The sequence below is a fragment of the Protomyctophum parallelum genome, assembly GCF_964188405.1.
Source record: "Protomyctophum parallelum genome assembly, chromosome: 3".
In the NCBI taxonomy this organism is placed as follows: Eukaryota; Metazoa; Chordata; class Actinopteri; order Myctophiformes; family Myctophidae; genus Protomyctophum; species Protomyctophum parallelum.
This window is the reverse complement of record NC_139698.1, coordinates 35750405-35777825: the sequence shown is the minus strand read 5'-3', so window position 1 is coordinate 35777825 and position 27421 is coordinate 35750405. Positions and strand designations below refer to the sequence as shown.

Here is a 27421-nt window from a genome sequence, read left to right as displayed (position 1 = left end):
TATAACATATGAACTAGGCTAAAACTAGCAATGGCACTGTAGTTGATAAGGTTATTGCGACTGCAAGTCAACAGTTAACTATGGAATCTAGCATTTCCCCGGCAGCCGGGCGAAAACTAGAGTTCTCAACAGGCCCGGAATTTAAGGCCCTCAAGAGAATGTCCACCCTTAGATCTCCATACTGTATGGACTGACCTGTTCTGACATTCCATATGTTGATCTGAACCCTGTACACTCAAGACATGCTCCTTATATGGCCAGTACAACGTATAACTTGCTGTGCTGGTTCAGCTAAATGCTGGTCATCGCAACTACAGCTATTTTCGAAAAAGGCTGACCAATTTAGGAAAGGTTGCACACTTTTACTTTGGAACTCCTAAGTATCATTTGATGGCAATACTTTTGTACGTTTACTCCAGTAAAACTTTGAATACAGGCCTTCTATAGTGTATTTCTGCATTGTAAAAGGAGAACGGTGTACTTCAACCACCACTGACTGCAGTGCACACAGACCCAGCCCTGGAACCCAGAGAGCTGTGGTTGTAGACAGGCTGGGGAGAGAGCTCAGTGTTGGCCATGTGCCAGGCCAGGGCCAGACTTTGACATGAACTGCAGCTTTACAGACTGAGGAATGTGGCTGGTCACACTTCACACACTCACTTCACACGCACGCACGCACGCACGCACGCACGCACGCACGCACGCACGCACGCATGCATGCACGCACGCACAGTCTGCAATGGCAATATTAGGACAGATGTCCATCCACCACGACTTTGACAAAAGCAAACAATATACAGCAGAGAATGATCCTGTTCTTTTCATTGTTACGCTCCATTCACAGGTGTGTGTGTGTGTGTGTGTGTGTGTGTGTGTGTGTGTGTGTGTGTGTGTGTGTGTGTGTGTGTGTGTGTGTGTGTGTGTGTGTGTGTGTGTGTGTGTGTGTGTGTGTGTGTGTGTGTGTGTGTGTGTGTGTGTGTGTGTGTGAGAGAGAGAGAGAGAGAGAAAGTAATGGAGCGAAAATATGGCATCAGAGACACAAACAGAGACAATAGGATATACTGTATTAACAAGAGATGCAGGTTCACCAATGCAATTTAGACGTCTCCCTGGCTGCAGAGAGAGAGAGAGAGAGAGAGAGAGAGAGAGAGAGAGAGAGAGAGAGAGAGAGAGAGAGAGAGAGAGAGAGAGAGAGAGAGAGAGAGAGAGAGAGAGAGAGAGAGAGAGAGAGAGAGAGAAAATATTGAGACATTATTGCTACATCATTCCTGTTGTCTCCTCTCAGGCTGGGCTGCCTGGCGGTGACATTATCCTTGAGTCAGGCTTGTGTCCAGTCAGGCCATTTCCTATAATGAGCTAATATGCTGTGATGGTCGTCCAGGCCTGACCGCTGCTGCTGCTGCACCGCTGAGTTCCTCAGACCTGGCGGGCTGAAATCCATATTATCTAGCAGCCGTCTGTCTCACGGTGTCCTCTGTGTTCATTTAACACACAATGCTCTGTATTTATCTTTCTGGCCTCCCCATTCTCTCTTCATTCATCCCCTTCTTCTTTCCTGTCATTTTATCCTATTCAAAATGAAAAGTCATGATTGTTTTGAAAGTTATGTAACATAAATATACTTTTTTGCTGGTGAGAAAATAATCATGTTTGAGTAATTGCCGACTTTGCTCTGTTTTCCTTTTTTTTAATAGCCTATATCAGAAGGGTTTTTCTCAGAACTTTGCAGCAAATTAAGGATTAGTAGTTTCATCATGGCGTGTGTGTGTGTGTGTGTGTGTGTGCGTGTGCGCGTGCGTGTGTGCGTGCATGTGCGTGTGGAGAGAAAGGAGAGAGAGAGAGAGTGCACTACTCTCGCTGACTCGCTGCCAGATGCAAATTAGGGGTATCCAATGACATCACCCTCTAACTGCATCTGCAGAGAGAGAGAGCACCATCCTTCTCTCCCTCCCTTACAGTTCGCTCTCTACAGCGTTCTATCTCTCTCGCTTAGCTCTCCCTATCGCTCAATTTTAACTTACTATGCTGCTGTTGTATTGTAGTTCCTATACAGATTAGAAATGATGAGACCCTGAATCTTGTGTGTGTGTGTGTGTGTGTGTGTGTGTGTGTGTGTGTGTGTGTGTGTGTGCTCGCGCGCGCGTGTGTGCGCCTGTTGTTCCATTGTGTTCCTTGGTATTAACTATGTACCATATGGTGAGAAGGCGGGGAAAATAATTAACACCAGCAGACCAGACCAGACAAGACAATGACAGATAACCTACATACAGTACATCAGTGGTTCTTAAACGTTTTCATTTCAAGGACCCCCCATAGCACTGAGAGAGTATAAATGGAACCAAATGGCAAGGGTCAATTTGGACAGTAAGGGGTTCATTCAGAACCCCACTCAAGGAACTCTGAGGGTCCCTGGACCCCACTTTGAGAACCACTGCAATACACAGCTATAGTATGATAAACAATGATCAATATTATTGCCAGTCCACAGGCTTTTAATATTGATTGATGATTTTAGGGTTGATGCAATGGTTTATAGACTGTTCATGTGCTGGATTCAAACTTTAATGCAAGGTAGCACAGTGACATCCCTAAAGTAAATGATTTAGCTATTGCAGTTATATTTGTTTGGATGGAAAATAACCAATGTCTAGTTATTGTATGCTAATAATAATGGTTATAATAATAATAATAATAATAATTATTATTATTATTATTAATATTATTATGAATGATTGTTTAATGGCATGCTGTCTAGTGTCTATGCAAGTGAAATAAATTGGGATCATCTACAGTAGTTCAGTATTGTCCATTTCTCATTTGCACTGCAAACCATGCTACTGTACGTATATAATCTAAGACATTTTGGGAAAAGTAGCCTTTTCTCCTTCTTGTCTTATAATGACAATTGACAGGAAAGTCATCTGTTTTCATTAGAAACAGAAAGTAATTATTTACTTTTCTGCATTCATACATAATTAGCTCAGAACGTTAAGGTGAACACATGGCGATACTTTCTTTCTCAGATACATGCTTGCTCAACATGTACTGTAGACTGGGTCAAACCAGCGACCATCTTTTTTTTTAGATATTACTTGGGCTTTTTGCCTTTTAGGTAGACAGGAAACGGGGAGAGAGACGGGGGAGAAGACACATAGCAAAGTTTGACGGGATCGGGACTCGAACGCGCGACACACTGTCATGCTGGATTACCAGCCATTGTGCCTGGACCGCTAAGCCTGCCCTGGCCCAACCAGTGACCTTCTGATTCCCAGACAGCCTCTCTCTACCCACTCAGCAACAGCCGCCCCAAAAGGCTTGTGTCCGTTTTCAATAGGCTTAGTTTAGGCAACTGTTAATTTAAGCATATCTTAAGTAGGTGGTTGTGACTGTTAGCTCCAAATCTCTGGAGATGAGAAGTTTTAACTGTGTCTGTATGATTGACTATGGCTGATGACTCTATTGACAATCAGCTCAGTGCCTCAAGCTACCTGGTTTGGTATCACTTTCATTATGGCGAAAGCATGCATGGGTCCCTTTTTAGAGAAAGCATTGTTGTGGAATGCCATGCAGGCTTCAGCAGAGAAAGATTTAGCTTTGGTTCATTTGAACTATAGAATAGCATTTGTTCTATGAATCTTTCATTGTGTCAACCAAAGACATTTCATTTGAAAAAAGTGCCCTTCCGGGCACAGGTCTCCACCAGGTTATCCACAGATCCGTGCAGTTAGAGGTAAAAACACTTTTCGGCCAGTTATAGCGCCACCTTGAGGCTGAGTTGAAATTGTTCATGTGGCATTTCGTCCTCGGCCTAGTGGGAATGTGGGTGCACAATTTCACGGAAATCACGCGATGTGTTCATGATTTGCAGCATTTTGTTTGAAACTGAGCACTCCTGTGAACTTTGGAAGCCAATCTTAACCAATCAGGATGGAGTCTGATAAATCTGAAAGACCCGTTTCGTTGAATGGCTCTAGAGAGACTGTGTACCAATTTGCGTGATGTTTGGACAAAATCTGTAGGTGTACTGTGCAAAAACTTGTTTTGCACAAAGCGGCCTCCTGGTGGCGCTATAACAGGCCGTTCTGGAAAGTTTGGGGCAGAGGTTCATGGTTGGCATCCAGAGAGTGTGTGTGCAAAATATGGCATCGAAAAACTTGTTTTGCACAAAGCGGCCTCCTGGTGGTGCTATAACAGGCCGTTCTGGAAAGTTTGGGGCAGAGGTTCATGGTTGGCATCCAGGGAGTGTGTGTGCAAAATATGGCATCGACCGGGTTAACGGTGGCCGAGATTAGGTGTTCACGGACACACGGACACACACACGGACACACACGCGGACGGACGGAGTGCAAAACATACTCTCCCCACATGCCTTCGGCCTGGTGGAGACAATTAATGAAATTAAGTTGTTAAGTCTTTGCATGTACAGCATGTGCATGGACTATAGTCAACTCTTGCTGTCCAATCACTGGTTGACACTAGAAATAAAGCAGATCCTAGTTAGCTGAGTTAAAGATAAACGAATTAGCTGCATCTATAACTAGAAAAAGTGCCCTTCCGGGCACAGGTCTCCACCAGGTTATCCACAGATCCGTGCAGTTAGAGGTAAAAACACTTTTCGGCCAGTTATAGCGCCACCTTGAGGCTGAGTTGAAATTGTTCATGTGGCATTTCGTCCTCGGCCTAGTGGGAATGTGGGTGCACAATTTCACGGAAATCACGCGATGTGTTCATGATTTGCAGCATTTTGTTTGAAACTGAGCACTCCTGTGAACTTTGGAAGCCAATCTTAACCAATCAGGATGGAGTCTGATAAATCTGAAAGACCCGTTTCGTTGAATGGCTCTAGAGAGACTGTGTACCAATTTGCGTGATGTTTGGACAAAATCTGTAGGTGTACTGTGCAAAAACTTGTTTTGCACAAAGCGGCCTCCTGGTGGCGCTATAACAGGCCGTTCTGGAAAGTTTGGGGCAGAGGTTCATGGTTGGCATCCAGGGAGTGTGTGTGCAAAATATGGCATCGAAAAACTTGTTTTGCACAAAGCGGCCTCCTGGTGGCGCTATAACAGGCCGTTCTGGAAAGTTTGGGCCAGAGGTTCATGGTTGGCATCCAGGGAGTGTGTGTGCAAAATATGGCATCGACCGGGTTAACGGTGGCCGAGATTAGCTGTTCACGGACACACGGACACACACACAAACGGACGGACGGACACGCGGACGGACGGAGTGCAAAACATACTCTCCCCACATGCCTTCGGCCTGGTGGAGACAATAACAGGACTTGAGGAAAGTGCTACGAAATGTTGTAAATGGCTCCTGGAGGTTTAGCTGACTTATCATGTTAGTTACTTAGCTCTCTTACTGTGCATTCTATAATGTCTGTACTAAAGGAACTGGATATATTGAAGGCCTACAACAGAAGTTTGGAAGCTTGCATACAGTAGCAGTATTTCAAATTTCAGCACTACAGCATTTCCCAATAAAATTGGAAGTAGAGGCAGTCTCAGTCTCAGTCAGAGGCTTCTTAAGATCCTTGGCTCTACTATACTAGTCTTGGTTGTTTCGGTGTGTGTACATCATCTGTGATTCAGAAATCTGGATTCCATAAATGTCCATTCTTTACAATCTAACCTCTCTGTGTGTCTCTGTTTCAGGGTTTCATCGCAATGAAGACATGAAGGCCATTGATGTGCTTCCCATCCTCAAAGAGAAAGTCGCCTTTCTTTCAGGTACAATAAGACACCATTCATCCCACCCTGGGAAGTGACAGTGGAAAGATTTCAATGGAATAATCAATAATTTAGCATAGCTGTACGAATGGCGCAGGGGTAAAGTAGCTGCCCACCACTGTGGTGGCAGTGGTTCGATTCCTCCAATAGGCTCTATGCACAAATACTTTCCCTACTTCCTTCACAGGTGTTACCAATGTTACCAAATTAATTCTCTGTTCCATTTTGTGTACAGTGGTTCTCAAACTTGTTTTATTTCAAGGACCCCCATAACTCTGACAGTCTGGAACCAAATGGACCCGTAATTCCATTTGTACACTCAGAGTTTTATCGATGCAATAGCAACTCCTACAGGTTAGCTGGGGCGCTTGGGGAGGCGTGAATTCCGTTTGTGTCCGAGCATAAGCATGGTAACGCCCCGCCTGCCTGTGATTGGCCTACCGACACTGCCCGTCTTGACTGTCCTCCGAGACGCGAGGTTACTGAGTCTGTGGTGAGATTGAGAAATAAATAATAGGCTACAAGAGAATGACAGCTTGGCTCGCGCAACAGAATGCAGCCTTCAAGCCTTGTAACTAACTTGTATGTTTTATTTTTGTAGAAGAGGCAAACTAATATTGTTTATGCTGTTTGCTTTGATTGAATAATTGATTGAACACATACGTATGTTGTACTATGATTTGATTTGGGTGTGTTCTAAATAAAGTGATGTAAACTAATACTATTACACTAAAGGATAAAGATGAAGGGAAAATAGACCTTTTTATAGTACAATGATGTTTCAAGTTTACACATACAAACAAATGATACAATAATCAACACAAACACTTTATTTTAGAACACAAATCAAATCATATTATGGCGTGCATGTTCAATCAATTATTCCATCAAAGCAAACGGCATAAACAATATTAGTTTGCCTCTTCTACAGAAATAAAACTTGTATTATTTCCCATCACCACGGATATCCTCGCATTAGATCCACCTCGGAGGACAGTCAAGATGGGCAGTGTCGGTAGGCCAATCACGGGCAGGCAGGGCGTTACCATGCCTATGCTCGGACACAAACAGAATTCACGCCTTGGGGAGCATGAGGAGTGGGAGTGGGAGGGATTTGCGTGTTCCTCTGCACCCATGTTACTCTGTCCCAGTGAAGCTCCTCACTTTCTGGTGAAACTCCGAGTCCATGTGTGTTCCCAGACCAAACAGTAGGAGTTTGCAGAGATTTCTATACACATGGGGGGAATTGGCAGTGTCTGAATTGGGAGAAAAAACACAAACAAATGGGGGGGGGGGGGGGGGGGGACACATATAACTATGTTGCTAGGATCCTGTGCTGCTTCGGTCTCTCAATTTTGGACTTCAAAAAAGTTCCACCAACTCTGGCAATATGCAGTGTCCCTTCATTTGTCCCAAACAAAACAATCCACCAGTCTGAAAGCATGTAAAATGTGAAACTGTGAGATTTGGTTAAGAATGTTTTTTCTCAATGGTGGCTTTTGGTTCCAGGTGGTAGAGACAGACGGGGAGGTCCAGTTCTCACGTTTCCGGCACGGAGCAACCATGACAGAATACGACCGGAGGACTTACGTAGACTCATAGCTTACCTCGCTACAGTCCCCAGGTAAGGTACAGTGCACGCACGCACGCACGCACGCACACACACACACACACACACACACACACACACACACACACACACACACACACACACATACACATACACGAAAATGGTTTAAAAACAAAAGATTAGCTTGAAGAAGGTTTACAAATGTAAAATGTTTTGTCCTGCACACAAAATAAATGTATGAAACAGCTGCACAACAAAGCACTAAGAAACTGTCAAGAGACTGGAACTTGGCTATTTTAGTTATATAGGCTAAATAGTTACATAAACACACACAGACACGCACGCACGTAAACACACACACACACACACACACACACACACACACACACACACACACACACACACACACACACACACACACACACACAGTCCTCAACCACTGCATTATCCACACTATACTTTCCAATCCCATCCACTTTCTCTTTATCTCAAACTGTCCCACCTGGCTTGGCCTTCAAAGGAGGACACTGGAATAAGGTTCCCCATATCTGAAGCGGGACCTGCCTGGGGCTATGGATTAGCTCCATGATGGTTTAATTTATCATTCTCTGTGAAGGTTCAACCTCTCCCTTTCTCACATCCTACACACTTTTCCATCCATCCCACACTTTTGGACAAGCCATCACCCACCCATCATGTACAGGTTACCTAGCTTGTGACGGCATGCTGTGAGAGAGTTATGTACGTATGTAACATATTGTTAAGCACTTTCATGCACCTGGCTTCCCTTTTGTGGCATGATGTCACTATAGAGGGTATGTGTATTCATAAAGTGAATGGCAGATTGAGTGGCAAAGTGAGCGACACATTTTTTGTAGGCATTCTCGCATTAACGTCCGGGTATGATGATGATGTCATGCGCATACGCTCTATAGATGAACATTTTGAAAATCTTTAAAAGAAATGTCATAAGATGCTGCGTTATTCGTTGTGTGATGTGCTTTAAGTATTCCCTGTAAAGCAATAAGCCACAAGAGGTCTCAGGTTACCTTGTATTTTATAATGGCTGAGAGGCGTGGTGTCACGGCGCTCAGCGGAGTGTCTCCAAACCTCACAGACATATAAAATACAAGGTAATTTCGGACCTTGCATGGCTTATTGCTTTTCTAAAACGGTTACAAACATAGCAATATTAACATCATAAAACTATTCCTACATCACAAAAGTAGTTACACTTTGTGCCCACCAGAGATAGCCAGCAGTCCAGCCAGGTTATGTGTTTACGACAAACTTTGCCAAACAAACACATCGAGAAAAACAATGTACTGTATGTGTTAGGTTAGTCTCATGGTACCTAACATTCAATAGAACTTCTTTTTTTTTGGAATCCAGATTTAGCTGATATGTCTAGTAGGGCATTCACTTCTAGTAATTTTTACTAGTTGACTAGTTGCCTAGTTTACTAGTCGACTAGTTGTTTAACTACCTATTAGAGAATTTATTTGGAAATAAATATTTGTACATTTAAAAACTGTGTACATTGGTGACTATATCATCATACTATAATTGAGCGAATGTCTGTCTGAATGAATGTCTGTCTGTCTGTCAGAAACACCACCTTATCTCCTCATTCCCTGCACCAATCGCTCCCACTTTTCACACAGGCATTGACCATAATAATATGGAGGTCTTAACGAAGCCATTTTTCCAATAAGATTAATAATGAATTTATTAGTGAATAAAAACCCGTTTATTTGTCCGTGGTCTATCTCCGACCGAGCCACACTATTAGCACACATCTCTCCATGCCAAAAAAAATCTGCACGCTCCCAGAATCCAGCTAGGCTACATTTTACCGACGCTACTGTCATATTTACTGTACAGATATTGTTTTTACATCACCACACGATCATGGAGAATTGTAACTTGAAGAATTGTGTGCCTGTGGAGGGGGTGTGGGACGCATAATTCGATAGGTCACCGTTTGTAGTGTGACGTAGGAAGCGAAACCCAGCCCCGTCGGAGCATCTGTTCTGTATCCGTGTTGGATGTGAATGACCAGCGACACACAGCCAGGACTGCAGCCGCTCCGAGGACACTGTTTCTGGGCTTATGATCAGTGACACACAGCCAGGACTGCAGCCGCTCCGAGGACACTGTTTCTGGGCTTATGATCAGCGACACACAGCCAGGACTGCAGCCGCTCCGACTACACTGTCTGCCCCCTCCTCAACCACCTCCTTCGCCGTGCATTACACATGGGCTACATGCACGCTCAAAGCCTGGACACTGACAACGACAGCTTACAGCCCTGCGCGCACCCAGCGTGGCTGCGTGACACACTGAACAGCACGATCACAACGGAATGCTTATCTGTCGGGTCTCGGGGTGGCCAAATGGAGACGTTTGGAGAAGACAGATCCCGTGCCGTCGGAACAACACAATGACAAAATACATACAGACAGATGCAATGACAACGACACGTTCCTAAATCACACAAAACATCAAATTCTTATCCTGATTATATAAAGAACAAACTACAACTTGCTTTGAAGCCCAAAAAGCCAACCTCCGCGTTCACCGTTTAATAGCTTATATCTCCACGGGCAGCAGACGGTGAGCGGTTAGGGACCGTCTACAAAGTGCAACACCGACCTTGAAAATATTCAATAACTTCCATTTATAGGCAGAATATCACCACCATATTTACATCACACATCAATGGTGTACTTATGATTGTACTACAGCATTTAATTAGCCTATACTTTAGTACCCAACTTCCCAAGACCATCTGTAAACAATTCCCCCCCCTATCAGTAATGTGATCTATTACATCACACACTGAACATGATTTGCTGTTTGCATATATTCAGAACGGGTAAGGACTAGTTAACTATAATCTACCTGATCTTGAGGCCTACAAAATCGGTGGGAAAAAATGTTTTTCTTATCAATTAGTCAACTAGTACCACTACCAACAAGGTCAACTAGTGGATTTACTAGTCGACTAGTTGAATAGTCGACTAGTTGCTTAATGCCCTACTATGAACATCACGTCAAAAATGATAGCGAGCTAGCGAACAGCTGTTCTCAGTGACAAGGTAATAGGAGGTGCTTGCTGTCTTTAGTCTTTACAAGGCCGCCCAGAGCCACTCATTCACAATCCTATGAACGCGGGCCGTGCTTAGATTCCCGCACAGCCAGGGTCTGTAAGGAAATCAAGCACTTCCCTTCCATAGTTCAGCTACAGAGATGCTGGATCACTGTAACGCACCTGGGATTGATATACACTGATCGTGACATTTACTACGTGGTCTAATCAGAAACCAACCAATCAAAATCAAGTATTGGGACTAACAGTTTATCCCCAAAATTACTTTTTTTCTATCGACCCTTTGGGTTATGTTTTTGTCGTCAATCATTTGATGACTTTGACCAGCAGTGGTTCCTTATGGAGACACAAAGAGTCTCTTGTGCGTCTCCATAGCACTCTGTGCTGGGCCTCCACATTAGAGGTTGACAGTTAGAAAACACTTGTGTTGTGTTTTGTTGCGCTCTCAATTTCCCAGGCCACCCAAGCTTCAGAATGACCTGTTGTTGCTCACGCATGCTAGTTTGTAGTTTGTTGGAGACTGTTGTCTCTTGTATTTCACTACATCAAGGTTTCCTTTGTTTGTAAGATGGTCTTGCTTACATAGTTACATTGTCAAAATGTAGCTTGTGACGTTGTGAGTACACAGTCTGGTGAGTTGTGGTTGGGGAAGACCTCAAATCATTTGATGTGTTGAGACATAGAGGTGAGGTTTGAATCCTCTCCACCAGGAAGAATAAAGAACATCTTAAGATATCTGCATGTTTTTTGCACTGAGAATGAACGAATCATCCATTCTTCTATTTCCTCCCTTTTCCCCTAATTTTCTCTCATTGTCTCCACCAGGCAGAGTATGTTTTGCACCCTGTCCGTCCGTCTGTGAACAGCTAATCTCTGCCACAGTTTTTCACATGGGCGTGTTATAGCGACACCAGGAGGCAGATTTTGGCAAAACACTTGTTTTTACAGTACAACTACAGATTTTGTCCAAATATCATGCAAACGGTACAGTCTCTCTATAGCAGTGGTAACCAACCTTTTCAAGCCCAAGAGCCCATTTTATTCCCAATTGTAAGCCAAGATCTACCACTAAAACGTGTTAGAAAAAACACTTGTTTTTTTGCTATTTCTGACAGGCTCAATGCATGTGCACACATCCACACAAAGACTAAAGCTTAAATAAGAATAAAAACGTATAGTAAGTTATATTATCAATGTCAAATAATATTAAAGGACCTATAACATAGAATTAAACTTTTTCCATTTCTTTTCTGTTTTTGGAGCTCCCATATGTGTTTTCTATCCCCACAAATAACCAATTTTGAACAATCAGGCTTTCATATCATATCAGGTGCTTTAATAGAAATTGCTCTCAGGAACAGCTCAACTGATTTTGGCCTCATCGTGATGTCATCAATGTCACCCTACTTTGTATAATTTCCACTTTGTTTACAATGTCCACCATTGTCGATTTTCCAAGCTGGCATGGAATGGAAACAACCTGGTTTTATCTAGCATCAGTATTATAATGACTCAAATATTAAATAATCTGCATCTGCACCCCCACCACCTCAGGACATTGTGGTACTGCAGCTAAAACTGCTTTCAAAGTCCAGAAAGAAATGACAAGGCCTGGTTATATCAGTGGTGATTGAGGCTCAAAACCATTAGAAATAACTTTGAGGGACATAGACAATATATTAAATATTAAAAGCCATTTTAGAAAGTATGTTATTTGCGCTTTAAGACAAATGTATTAGAAATAAAAAATATTAGGACAAAAATACAAATAAACTTCTTTGTTGAGTTTTTTTTTAATAAAAAAAAATGCAAAGGACATGAATTGCTTTTACAGCACAATATTTTGTTTCCCATTTCAATGAATATTCACATATTTGTAAAGTTTGAACGCCAACTTTTAACCAAACGTGGGAGAAACACTGTGCACGGCTGCACGCACAAATAAAGAGTGCACTCGCGCACGCACATGACGGATTATTATCGATCAAAACAATCCTTAGCGTCGCTTACAAAAGCATGTTACAAAATCACCGACCTGGATTGATAAATATCAGTGGTCCATCCATTGTGTGACCTGATTAACGAGCAACGGTAGGCAGCCGAGTAAGTTAACAGCTAATAGTAAATTAATAGTCTACCGTAGCTGTGTGTCAGATGTTCTGTCTGAAGCAGTCAAAGCCAAGGAGAATGTTACAATTTAATTCACAATCGAGCATCTTGCCCTGCATCGAATATCACATGATGGAAGTGGAACAGCAGGATAAAAACGGATAGTCTGTCTATCATCCATGCATCCATGAGCTAAGCGTCAAGCCCTGTCTAGGACCCACTTCCTTCAAAACTGTGGCTTTCTTGTTCAATAGTTAGAATCTTCAACTCTCACTGTCATGTTTTGACAGCGGCACTAAACATTTTGACAATTTGTCATAGTGATATTTATCCAGCCAGGTCGGTGATTACTATATCATTCATGCTGTGCAACACGCTAAGGATTGTTTTGATCGATAATAATCCGTCATGTGCGAGTGCCGAGTGCACTCTTTATTTGTGCGTGCAGCCGTGCAGTGTTAAAAGTTGGCGTTCGAACTTTACAAATAATAATATTCAACGTGTCGGGGACGCTATCATGCTGCGTTCACTCTGATGCTCTCATTGCTCTGTGTGCTGCCTGCGAGGGAACAACAGACAGCACATGAGCACAGAGTGCTAAAAGGGGGAGGGCCGAGGGCGGTGCGGTGGAAGCAAGGGGAACAGATCTTCAAGCTGAAATGCATCGAGCCTCTATACGTTGTTAGTTTGTAGATCTGCTCTTTTTTTGCGAACGACATTCTGCTGTGTATTGCTGCCCGTCACTTCGGGATCGACTTGAAAGGTTCCCGCGAGCTACTGGTAGCTCGCGAGCCCCTGGTTGGTTACCCCTGCTCTATAGCCATTACATGAAACAACTCTTTCAGATTTTTCATACTCCAAGATTGGTGTCAAAAAGGTCTGCAGGAGTGCTGCATTTTTAACAAAATGCCACAAATCATGAACGCAGCGACCGCTTGTGGTGAAACTGCATGCATATTCACACTAGGCTGAGCAAGAAATGCCACTTGACATTTTTCAAATCAGCCTCATGGTGGCGCTATAAAGACAGAGTAACTTCTTTAACTATAACAGGACAAATCTGCATAAAACATTGTATGCACACTCCCTAGAGGCCAAGGAGAAATATCTGGCCTGCATTTTTCAAATCTGCCTTTTAGGAGCCCAGCTTATGTGAAACACATTTTATTTCTCTTTGTGATTCTGACATAATAAATTCCAGCTACTGTAAGTCTTTGTCTATTGGTTATTAACTGCTACTTCTATGATCACTCAATACCAAACAATGCATTGCACGCCCACAACAAACGTTCCTGACCTGGTGGAGACCTGTGCTCCGAGGAGCACTTTTTATAGTTCCCTTTCTTTCTCTGCTCTCTTTTTCTTGCTCACTCATTCTGCCACCCGCCCCCTCCCTCTTTTTCTTTTTGAATCTCTCTGCTGTTTTTCTCTAGCCATTTGGCTGCCAGTGTGTTTCCAGAGAGTGAGGTCAGAGTGAGTTAGTGCAGGAGGGCCCATGCCTGTTTCTGTCTGCTAGCTAGACACCGAGATTAAAGCCTTTTAACACTGAGAAATAACCTTTTATGGACTTATACAGCGCCACGACGCCTGGTAAGCAAAGGAGAACATTTCAGTTTAATTCTTCTTTTATTCCCCCCCAGGTGCTCTGCTGAGGGGATTTGTATGCTATGGCGTTTTTTCATTTGAGAGTCGTTCTCTTTTCTTCTCTTCACTTGACTTTTTATTTTCCAAAGGCTAATGTTGTTTCCCTTTTTCTCTGATACACAAGCAGAGATGTATTCATCATTCGGTAGCTTGAAGGGATCTCTTTTGCATCAGCCTTGTTGTGTTGTTGAAACCCAGAAGCTTTCTTTTTAACTTCACCGTCAGTGAGATTTATCATTTCATATGTCCATGTGTTTATGCCCATATACCTTTGTTAATATCATACCTTCCATTTGTTTGCAGTTCAGTCAATGTTTTCACTCCACACCATTTCCCATTTGTCCGTATATCATTGCATGTGTTCATTAGCTAACCTTGTGTGTGTGTGTGTGTGTGTGTGTGTGTGTGTGTGTGTGTGTGTGTGTGTGTGTCAGTGAGGAGGTGGCCAGACATGGCTTCACAGTCATCGTGGACATGCGTGGTTCTAAGTGGGACAGCATCAAACCGCTGCTGAAGATCCTCCAGGAGTCGTTTCCCTCTTGTATCCACGTTGCTCTCATCATCAAACCGGACAACTTCTGGCAGAAACAGAGGACAAACTTCGGCAGCTCCAAGTTTGAATTTGAGGTGGGTGTGAGCTCTCTATTATTGTACTTCTCACAACAATAACACTCTTTTCTCATCTGCAGCATTGAACTGTTGTGTTTGGCCCTTATGTGTGAGCAGGCAGCATGCCATTGTGGGATCCATTGGCACTAGATAACAGCATTTGTTAAAGGCTAAATGCTACTACTTGACTTTACTCATAACTTAGCTTGATGTGGTTGTCACACATAGAGTAATCCATCAACTTGTGTGCCAGTCTTAGCTAGAACACTCATTTACGAGACCAGTCGTTTAGTGTAAAACATTTTTTTCCAAAATAAGCGGACGGTTTTACTGTTTATAGCATGAGGGAAAGACTATAGGCTATAGGAGTGACTCTTTTGGTCATTGTTAGCACTAGTATGTATCTGTTGTCTGTCCTTAAATGTGCAAACTTCAATACAAATATTCTCTTCATGCCTCTTCAGGGCATTGCTGTTAACCACTTAACCCTTTATAATTAGTTGACCGGGATCCCCCAGGACTCAGTAGATCCTCTATTATCTCCCGAAAATAGATCTGGGCAACCTGGAATATGGTTAGGTGCGTACTGCGTACCATATAGTCTGATGCCTGACCATGAGTTCTGGAATATGGTTAGGTGCGTACTGCGTACCATATAGTCTGATGCCTGACCATGAGTTCTGGAATATGGTTAGGTGCGTACTGCATACCATATAGTCTGATGCCTGACCATGAGTTCTGGAATATGGTTAGGTGCGTACTGCATACCATATAGTCTGATGCCTGACCATGAGTTCTGGAATATGGTTAGGTGCGTACTGCGTACCATATAGTCTGATGCCTGACCATGAATTCCCGGTTTGATTCTTGGACCGGTCGGATCATTTGCTGCGTGTCACTCCCCTACGTTCTCCACTGACTGTCGAGAACTGTTCACACTCGAGTCTCGACACAGCCCTTGATGAGCAGATCTTGAGATATATACAAAAGACAGACAGAGGAAAAGACAGAGATTCTGTGAATTTATAGAGTGATACTACATATTTGTCTTTTAAATTGAAGTTAGTTCATATTAGCCATTAAGGCCTAATTTAGTGGCTTTAATTGGACTGCCACTTGATGACAGTGGAAGTGTTCTGTCCCGTGTGAGCATGTGGTGCTGGTATATTTAGTACTGACCCGGTTACTATGGAAACAGGATATATAGGACACCACCGAGTGTTTCTTTACCACAGGAGAGAGTTGGCCGCTTGGATTCTTGTGATGACCAATCATTTTGTATGTGAGTTAGCAGCAGTGATGGGGATCAGCAGGGTTCTCTGTTTGAGTCCCTAGGATATGTGAGAAGAACTGGTAGAGGGAGATAACTGCTTTCCCCTCCCTCAGCATCCACTATTGAAATGTGCCAACTGCTCCAATGGAGCTGCTCAGTCAGTAGCAACCAATGCAAAACTGTGGGTTGACTGGGCAGATCCCAGGTGTGCGCAATAATAATGTATGTAGGTGTCCACTCTTTTCCTGCAATTAGGCCTACTTGCCAAGCCTCTCCATGTATATTCATAGCTCTTGGCCAGCTTTTGTACAAACCAGGACACAGTACGTGGTTAAACATTTCATCTCACAAGGATCAATTCAATATTATTATTATTAATATTCAGTTCAGGAAATGGTTCTGTTAATATATTGAAAAACGTGTTTTAATTCCATTGTCTAATATGCCTGTTAAGAAAGAATTGGGAATCAATGTTTATCATCTGCTGGTTCTATTTACATTTTAATTTGTTGAAGTGAAGGTTAATTGAGTCACCTCTTGAGGTGTATTGTTTGTGTGTGCTGTGCTAATGTGGACCTCAGCAATTTCTGCTCCTGGGGGCTTAAATCCATGTGTATTCTGTCTTATTAATGATAACACAAATGTCTGGAATGTTGTTGTTTTTTCACCCCACCCATCTAAACAGTGGACATGGGCAACCGATGGCTTTGCACATTCCCTTCGTAATCTAGGTTAAGGATGGAGGCCGTGGGAGATATTGTTATATATTATACTATTATTTTGACAACTTGAGACTTGATTGGTTTGTAACATGGTGCTGACAATGATGATGATGATAATAATGATTCTCTTGTTCTTGTACATCTGTCCCTCCTTTCCTTGATGTCTCCCTCTCTCTTCCTGCTGTTTGTCCTTTCCTTGATGTCTCCTGTCTCTCCCCAGACGGTGATGGTTTCGCTAGAGGGTCTGTCCAAGGTAGTGGACCCCTCACAGCTGACAGCTGACTTTGAAGGCAGCCTGGAGTACAACCATGATGAATGGATTGAGGTGGGCCTCTCCTTTTTTATTTAATGTTATGTTATGGTTTTTCTTTTCTTTTCTTTTCTTTTCATTTATTTTCACCTTGTTCTACATTTTTTGGAGGGTTTCTGTTTTCGTCTAGACAATTTTTGTTTTGTCACCAACAAAAACATTAAATGCCATTAACAATGAACAGAGTTTGATGTTTGTTTTGTCTGTCACTGAGCAAATCGGCATATGCATGTTATGTTATGATATTGCGATGATGTAAGATGATAAGGGTTGGTAATGCGCCCCTCACTTCACACAGGTGTGATTTCTAGACAGTAGATGAAGCAGAAGCAACAGTAAAATCCACTTGGATCAGATTTAGTTTGAGTTAACCTTAAATAAAACACCTCCACTTCTCCAGGTGCGTCTCTCCTTCGAAACGTTCGCCGGGGACGCGGCGCGGGCTCTGTCCCGCCTGGAGGAGCTCCAGGAGACTCTGTCCCAGCGAGACCTCCCGCGCGACCTGGAGGGGTCACGGCGGCTCATGGAGGAGCACGCGGCCCTGAAGAAGCGAGCCACCAAGGCGTCCGTGGAGGAGCTGGACGCCCAGGGGCGGCGGCTGCTGCAGCGGCTGCAGGCGCAGACCGCCGGAGGGGGGGTCGGCGGCGGGGACGGCGGGGGCTACGGTAACCGTGGCGTGGGCGCCAGCGGCGACTCCAACGACCACCACCACCACCACGGGTTCCACGCCGCACACGCCGACGCCCACAACCTGGTGGCCAAAGTGACGGGCCTGTTGGATAAGTTGCACGGAACGCGGCAGCATCTGCAGCAGCTGTGGCACATGAGGAAGCTGAAGTTGGACCAGTGCTTCCAGCTGAGGCTGTTTGAACAGGATGCCGAGAAGGTGACAGAAATGTTCCTCTGGTTTTAGCAGGTCGTATTGTCAGTATACACTTATTTAACTCAACTTTGACTTAACTTTGTATGTGTAATTGGCAAAATGTACTAGTATTTGCACATGAAACTGCACAAGTGAGCTTGCATGCATGCATACTTAACCTCAGGCTTTGAAATTAATCTTCAGCATTGGATGGTTGTGTGTGTCGGCTTTCCTTCGTATGCATATGCCCATTGGATCTCTTGCACGTCAGATTTAGAGATTTCACAAGGCATCGCATAAGGCATGTTTAGATTGTGTGTGTGAGTGGCGTGTGAGTGTCCGTGAGTGTCCGTGTGTGTCCGTGTGTGTCTGTGTGTGTGTGTGTGTGTGTGTGGAGCTAGTGAATATAGTTGTAGGAACATCATTTAGCCAGAGGCAGATGGTGCCTGCTGGGGAAGAGTGTTTGACAGTCAGGCAGATCTCTAATTATGCACACACACACACACACACACACACACACACACACACACACACACACACACACACACACACACACACACACACACACACACACACACACACACACAGTGATGTCCTTTTATTGTTGTTCCTACTCATTAGACTCATTAGAGAGGGACTAGCGGAGGACTAGCCCAGGGACATGAGCACACAGATGACTGATGAGGGCTTTAAGCTAATTACAAACACCAAGCAGCAGGCTCTCTTATTTTCACTGCTGTGTGAGAGAAGGAACCATTTCAGGGCTTCAGCATATTTTAAAATATGAATTTTCCACTACCAAGTGTTCACAGGCTCTCATCCATAACTTTGTACTGAATTACATGTCAGTTGAATCCATAATGTGGTGACTCGAGCCGTGGCATAGTCTCCTAAATGTAGAGTCATTGGGCGGGTAGGACCACTACGGGTTGACAAGAAGGCGCTTAATTGTGCAAGAAACCCGTGCTGGTCTTACGACTAGCAGCTTTAAAACTGTGTAGTAACAGCTGTGTTTTCATCCACTGTCCCAGTAAGCTGCATGTGGCCTTTAATGGCAGCCTGGATGATCCTGACCCTGCTTTGACATACAGCACATGGAGACCAATTGAATTAATTTCCTTTGTCATTCGAATGTCTGTAGCTGACGCGTTATTATGGATCCCACCGCAGCTCTAGGCAAACTCCACTGTGATTGGCCAGTAGTCACTGTGATTGACAGACATTTCTCGTTTTTGCAACTATGCCTAAGCCTAACCCTAACCTTAGTAAAACTAGACCTAAACCTAACCCTAACCTCAGTAAAACTATGCCTGCCAATCAGAATCTATCCTAGAGCCGTGGTGGGATTCATAATCACAGTGTAGCTGACTAAGGTGACATTCACACCAGAGAGCTTTGCTACGATTAAAACGAATCCTGCTGCGCATTTTCAGAAAGTGCACTTCGTTTGGTAGGTGTGAAGGCTCATTCGAATCCTAATGCGTATCAAAGAACCGCATTCTACTCCGAGCAAAAACAGGGGTTTCGCTTCGCTTCCAATCGTACTTGTTTACGATTCGGTGCAGGTGTGAATGCAATCCGCAGTAAATAAAGGAAATGAAGCAAGCAATGTGGCAGGTGAGGAGCTGAACACAGTTGGAGACGGAGAAGGCATATTTTACGCAGCGCTAAGATGTCCCGTTACTGTGGATAGACATGGTCGAATGAGGAGACTGAAGCCCTGATCGAAATGAGGACGAGTACATTAATCAATTGCTTAAGAAAACACATAAAAACACTGCAGTGTATTATAGCCTACAGAATATTCTGTCTGTCTGTCTGTCTGTCTGATAAACTTGTAAACATTTTGTGCTGCTGTCTGTTATATCAGTGCGCTCAGCGCTGTGCCTCCATGCCCAAAAGAACAGTGTGTGGCTGCGTGCGTATAGAGAGAGAGAGAGAGGGGGGGGGGGGGGGTCCAGTCCCGGGGGGGGTCCAGACAGCACGACACATGCACGTTATGAGTATAATTTTAACACCATAGATTTCACTGCATGCAGGAGAAAGTTAATTGCTAGTTCTTTGTCACCTGGGCTAATCCTATACAACTATAACTTATGGTAAACCTACTTTATAACATATACCGGTATATACATTTGTATCATTGCATCTACAGATAATGAAACAGAAACTAGAGTAATGTGTTAAAATGTTGCATTGTGCTACATACATTTATGCAATATCTAATTCCACTGGAACCTAATATTGCCTCTCGGGGGCTGAACATCTGGCTGACTGTGTGTGGGATGCTTTTCTGTGGTGTTGTGGGTACTGTAGGCTATTAACTGTCTTCTTAAACCTGTCATTCTCTCTCTGTCGCTGTCTCTATCTCTATCTCTCTCTCTCTCTCTCTCTCTCTCTCTCTCTCTCTCTCTCTCTCTCTCTCTCTCTCTCTCTCTCTCTCTCTCTCTCTCTCTCTCTCTCTCTCTCTCTCTCTCTCTGGGTAGGCCCATTTTAATGCTGGTATATTCTCCCACTGATCTGTTTGTAGATGTTTGACTGGATCATGCACAACAAGGGGCTTTTCCTGACCAGCTACACAGAGATCGGAGGGAACCACCAACACGCCGTGGAACTGCAGACCCAGCACAACCACTTCGCTATGAACTGCATGGTGAGATACATGTCTTTATCGCCCCACTATGCTGACCTGTGTAACTGTGTTTAACCTTTGGTTTATTCAGTTCTTTCGCTGCATATTATCGAATCACTTTCTCCTCCACTTGCTCCACCCTGTCCTGCTCGGTCATGCTGCTGTGTCTCTCTGAGCTGGCCCGTAACTGACCCATATCGCCGCCCTGCTCCTGTCATCGCCTTGCAGCAGCCTCGTGCTTCTACACTGCACCATGTGTGCAGCTCTGCCCCCTATAGGCTAGCCCAGCGGCCAGCCCTGGCATTATATATTACCTCAACTTTCTGTTCTGCAATATTATCGCCCCTTAGCCCCCGATCTGCCCCTTTCCCAATTTGTACACTCTCATTTAACTGTACATGTACATCTGACACTCTGCTAGCCCTCGACTCGATCATCTCCTCCCAATACTGCGGTTCTGTCTCTCACTCTGCCGCCGTGCGCACACTGCCCCCTCACTCCCCTCCCCTCACGTCCCGTCGCGTCTCATCACATCACCTGCAGCCTTACCCCTCCACGCTCAGATCCTTCTTCAACTTCCTCACTGCGTTTCCCAGAAGGCCTTTGTGCTCTTCTCTATTCCCCTTCTATTCTTCATAAGCTATAATATAAAAAGGTTTAAAAATAACAAATATCACAAATGCCTTAATGCCCCTTCTCCTCTTCATAGGTTAAAATATGGAAATAACCAGGTCTATTTTTCTGAGCTTCCAAGCTGTGAATAAAGGCATCAACCTCTATGAATGACGCATCAACTAAATTGATATGAATCCAAGTAGTATTTTCATATTCTTTATTATTGATGTCCTGTCGTGTGTAAAAGACCTTTAGCAGTGACATCAGTACAGTTACGACGTAAGTACCATGCACTTAATTGCTTCCATGAATGTCCACTCACTCTTCAGCCAATCCAGTGTCAGATTGTCACAGGACAGTACAGCATATACTTAATACATACATAACAGACATGACCCTGGTATGGCACCTATGACCTCCCTCTGTCCTGTCTGTCTCTTCCGTCACCATGTGCTGCTTTGAACACCTCCCATCATCTCTCGGGGCCACGTGACCTGGCAGGGGAAAATGAGGCCGCTGTGTGCCCAGTAATAACCTGCATACAGGAAGTGTATATGATGGCACCTGTGCCGGTGGTGGTGGGGGCTTGGCCTATTTTTGGATTCCTCTGACTTCTCATTTATGATCTCATCAAGTCTCTGTTTGTTGTTTTTCTTTCTTTCTTTCTTTCTTTCCTTCCTTGTTGAGGTCTTTGATACAGCACCTGGAACAGCGGCGCTATAGCTACGTGTATGTTCAGTAGAACAGCGGCGCTATAGCTACTTGTATGTTCAGTAGTATGAACAGCGGCGCTATAGCTACGTGTATGTTCAGTAGTATGAACAGCGGCGCTATAGCTACGTGTATGTTCAGTAGAACAGCGGCGCTATAGCTACGTGTATGTTCAGTAGTATGAACAGCGGCGCTATAGCTACGTGTATGTTCAGTAGTATGAACAGCGGCGCTATAGCTACGTGTATGTTCAGTAGAACAGCGGCGCTATAGCTACGTGTATGTTCAGTAGTATGAACAGCGGCGCTATAGCTACGTGTATGTTCAGTAGTATGAACAGCGGCGCTATAGCTACGTGTATGTTCAGTAGCCTGCATCTCTTGTGCTAGCCGCTGACCTCACAAATCTCCCCTGGTGCTTGAAATAGTACAGTGGCAGGGGTCAAACGGTCACTCACACCACAGGCATAAGTGTTCGTGACTAGCTGCCATCACCCATTGATGGACCAGTGATAACGGCACGCCAGTGACATATTAAGAGTGTTAACAGCTACGGAATTTTCACTATGGTGAAAAATAGACCTCTTCATATTTGACTGTGAAGAATGCCTTCTCTGAATAGAGACACATTTACAGCTTAAACAACTCAATTTACAATTTACAATTTAGGTATTTAGCAGATGCTCTTAATCCAGAGCGATTTACAGTAAGCAAGAACAAAACACATGGTAATACATCAAATATATATAAAAATAGTCATCATGAATCATACGTAAGCTCTGTTTATCACACTGCCCTTGATTTGTAGCTAAGAAGTTCCCTTCTTCTGGCATTTTCCTTGTTGTAAAATAATGCTTTGATTCTGGCATAACAAGTAGAGTTGAAGTATGAAAAAGGGGTCTATTGGACCACATGGTGTGTGCAGTGTCTCTGTTGGGCAACCAGTGAGATGATTCTAACTCTGTCACTGCTGAACAAAGGGGACAGGATAGGCCACCGCCTTTAGCTACTGTAGTTGTATCAGCTTTGGGGACGAAGAGGGACCACTAATCCCCTGAGCCAACAGTGGTGTAAAATAGAGAGAGGAGGAGGGAACTGTGTGACACACACACACACACACACACACACACACACACACACACACACTCACAGAGCTGGGTACACAGAGGGAACCACTGCTCCCTCCACCCATTCTTCCACAGGATACGCTGTTTCCCCTTCCTGTTGCCTGCATGACTGGCTGGAAATACATAGTGTCAGGCTCATGACAATGTTTTTGCTAGCTGGACAGCGTGTTTACATGGTGCATGTCGGGTGGAGTTGGGTTGCATGCGTGTGTATGTGGTGGCATGTGTGTGGAGGGTGAATGTGTGTCTATACAGTATACACAGATGGAGTGTGACGTCACCAACCATATGCAACATCACTAGAGAGTATCTGTCATGGTGGTACTTGCATGTTTTTCCTCTGTACTGCATTAATATGCAAAGTTCTGCAGAGGGGTCTGAGATGCGGTTGAAATCGGAGACCAGTGCTGGGGACTTTGTTTGATTATGTCATTGATAAGGTGCCACATGCATAATTCAGAAGATGGAGTTGTTTGGCTGTTATGCCCCCTAGAGGAAGCACTTTGGAACTGCATTGTGCAACTCAAGATTCGATTTGTTTAGTCCTAGATTGATAACATTTGAGAATCATGCACGTAGTGTAGAGGGATGAGTCAAGCTTTCACAAAGGTCACAAGTACAGGAGGCATTGTAATAGTGCTAGTTTTAGAGGCGGTAGATGGTAGTACCATCACTACCATGTAGATGGTGATGGTCCGTTGCAGAGGCTTTCATGTTGTAATGTGATCCTACAGTGTAGAGGTCTTTTCTTGGAGTTCAAGCTCTCTCTCTCTCTCTCTCTCTCTCTCTCTCTCTCTGTCTCTGTCTCTGTCTCTCTCTCTGTCTCTCTCTCTCTCTTGGTCTTCATCAGTTTTAGATTAAGCATGTACCACCTAGTATGTTCTCACAGGAGGAAGTCATAGTAGCCTCTGCTATTTATTCTAATTAATAATGTGCCACAGATGGAGGAGAAGCTTTCAGACCCAGAAAACAGGATAGGAGGTCAGCCCTGTATGTGCATGTGCGCACACAAGTGTGTGTGTGTGTGTGTGTGTGTGTGTGTGTGTGTGTGTGTGTGCACACGTGCGTCCTATGACAGATCGTGCCCACCGCTGTTTATTTGAGAGAAATTGTACACACTGACTGCCCTTGCGAAGTTGCGAGTGAGACATAACAAAATAGTAATACAATATAAAATGTGACATATTATATTTCGTTGTGTCTCACATGGATGATAACATTGATGACGTATTGAAAATATAAGCAATGGTGCTCAAGTAGTTCAAAGTCAACAGTGGATGTTTGGATTAAGGTTTAGGGTTAAATCCAACCAGCATTACCCGGGTCCTGAGGTCTCACTGCGTAATAATGATCCTAGGGAAACAACCTAGCAAAATAAAAGCCCAGGTAGCACTTCTGCAGACCTGTAGCTGGTTTACTGCAAGCCTAGCATCCCATTTTCATGTGAACACGCCAACAAAGAGCCATAATGGAGTCCTGGAGCAGTAATTGAATAGAATAATAACAGGCTGTTAACACAGTCATTAATTAGTGTTTGCTGATCCGTGGCTATCTACACAAAACAGCTTGGAGTCCATATATAAAACGACTGAAACACGGAGAGGGGAATGGGTTTGTTTCTATTATTCAGGGGTGTGCCTTCCACAAGGAAAATTACTATTTAATGTCCAGTGAGTGTGAGTGTGTGTGCCTGTCCTCTGAATGTTGACCCTTTTATGAAAATTGTAACTCTGTATTATCCATCATAATGCAAATCTGTCAGTTCATATCCTAATTTAGATTCTGGTGCTGTTTCTGTATCTCAGTCCCATTATCTGCTGTCTCTGTCTTCCCAACTGAACAGTTTTTTATTGGACTCACCAAATGAGTGGGAATAGCAGCACTTACTTGATTGTAGCTGATCAGGCAATTAGAGGAAAACACCTGTTCTGTATTTTCACCTATATCTCACTCTCACTCACTCTCTAGGTGAGTAGTTAATCTACAAATAAATCCTTGACTGGGAGCTTGGAGTGTGCAGACTTCTATTTATTCTGTATCTTCTTCCACTGCTGGGTCCTGCACCTGCCATTCAGCTGGATGTGCCAGTGTTACTTTTCTACAGCAGTCATACCTGGAGTGGAGGGAAACCCGTACCACATCTGTACCACTACTATAACGTGGGAGGCATGCTATGGTCCGACGGAGCATTGGTTCGACATGCGTCCGCACCTCGGACTAGCGCCTGCTCCCGTGCTTGCGGTTATGGTTAGGTTAAGGTTTGAGGTGGGTTGTCGTTTTTCGGACCAATGACTAGTCAGACCAAACACATGCACCCCTATGACGTCAGTTTGGTCCCACGCTAGCCGCTGGCTGCATCTATATATCAACAATTATTTTATATTCTATCTATCTCGTCTTTGTCCCGTACAGAATGTGTATGTGAACATCAACCGCATCATGTCGGTGGGGAACCGCCTGTTGGAGTCCGGCCACTACGCCTCGCAGCAGATCCAGCAGATCTCAGGCCAGCTGGAGCAGGAGTGGAAGGCCTTCGCTGCAGCGCTGGACGAGCGGAGCACACTGCTGGAGATGTCTGCCACCTTCCACCAGAAAGCAGACCAGGTACTGTGCACGCACGCACGCACGCACGCACACTCACACACACACACACACACACACACACACACACACACACACAGACACAGACACACACACAGACACCACTGGAGATTTGAAGCGGTAAATAAAGTCTTGTCATCATGTTGTCAACCTCATTGGTCCTGTCAGCCCAAGTTGCATGACAATTTAAAAGTGCTTTGGGGTTGCAAATTAAACCTGTGTCTATACTGTCTAATGAAATACGTGTTGTAATGCAATTAGCACTTAAGAGTAATCTTAGACACGGCACCTGTCCTATAAATTCGTGAGGTGGATAATGTAATGCTAAATGTATGATTCCCAACTGTTTTGCACATAAGGAGAGGGTGACAAAGAGAGAGAGAGAGAAGAGAGAGGGAGAAAGACAGAAGGTTGTAGCGAGGGAAAGGGACAGAAAGTGATGGAGAGAGGGCTATCCAGACTGACTGAGCACCACACAAGCGCTTTATGCCATCTGTCTTTTGTATATTATGTGTGATCCATATTTGCAGGCAAGCCTAGAGGCCTCTCTGTTGGTTTTGTTTCTCACTAGGTTTTACCACAAACGGTCTCCGCTTGATCACACTGTTTCTGTGTTTGAGTTAGGCTACTTCTAATGCTCAGGTAAATAGAGACTGACCATTCTGTTGACTCCAAGAGACACACACACACACACACACACACACATGCACGCACGCACGCACACTCGCATTGCACACACACACACACACACATGTGCGCACACACGATTGATCAATCAATCAATCAATCATTCACAGCAACTTAAAGGGCTTAAATGACTAGATTCTCTATGTATTATTTTTATTCTCCTGTATCTTCTGCTGCTCCTCCTGTTCCTCCCATTAGAGAATTATCACTTGTTTTTTCATCATTATTCTGTTGAAGAACTCTGCTCTACTTTTATGCCCCCCTCCGTTCTAGTTCTGTGTACTGTAGCAGTCTCTCTCTCCCTCTCTCTCTCCCTCTCATTCTCTCCCTCTCCCCCTCTCATTATCTCCCTCTCATTCTCTCCCTCTCTCTCTCTCTCTCTCTCTCTCTCTCTCTCTCTCTCTCCTCTCATTTTCTCCCTCTCTCTCCCTCTCATTCTCTCTCTCTCTCTCTCTCTCTCTCTCTCTCTCTCTCTCTCTCTCTCTCTCTCTCTCTCTCTCTCTCTCCCTCTCATTCTCTCCGTCTCTCTCCCTCTCATTCTCTCCCTCTCTCTCCCTCTCATTCTCTCCCTCTCATTCTCTCCCTCTCTCTCCCTCCCTCTCTCTCCCTCTCATTCTCTCCCTCTCTCTCCCTCTTATTCTCTCTCTCTCACCCTCTCATTCTCTACATCATATTCTCTCCCTCCCCATAGTCTGTCTTTGTAGCTGAACTTCACGGGGTCACAGTGACACAGGGGAGGTGACCTGTTCTAGATAGAGAACCTGGAGATGAGTGTGCTAGTTTTGGTCATAAAACAACATGATCAACGCAAGTACTGTCTGTGGTTCAGTTGCCAGGCAAACGGGTGAACAAATGAGAGCAGAAGTGCTCTGGTGGTCATGTAAACGCTGTCCAAAATACAGTAAATCCCACTGTAGACTGTTTCAGGCTGTAAACAATAACACCACTGTTCGGACACTTTTGTGCACTTCCGTTGCCCTGGGAAATGAGACAAACTAACAGGGAAGCAGCTGTTAGTTAGCTAACTCACCACGGACTACAACTTGTCCATGATATTCATGATGTATTATTAATAATATTATTCATTTATATGCGTGGTGTAACAGCTGAGG

General features: G+C 44.2%; 1 protein-coding gene across 1 annotated transcript in view; it reads left to right on the top strand.

Moving 5' to 3' along the window:
• triob (trio Rho guanine nucleotide exchange factor b) overlaps positions 1-27421 on the top strand; it is a 162078-nt gene that overhangs the window by 52152 nt on the left and 82505 nt on the right. Inside the window, 7 exon segments of the mRNA XM_083761057.1 lie at positions 5652-5726; positions 7236-7350; positions 14596-14788; positions 16986-17090; positions 17476-17961; positions 20468-20590; positions 25434-25625. Coding sequence (XP_083617183.1) covers positions 5652-5726; positions 7236-7350; positions 14596-14788; positions 16986-17090; positions 17476-17961; positions 20468-20590; positions 25434-25625 — 1289 coding nt within the window.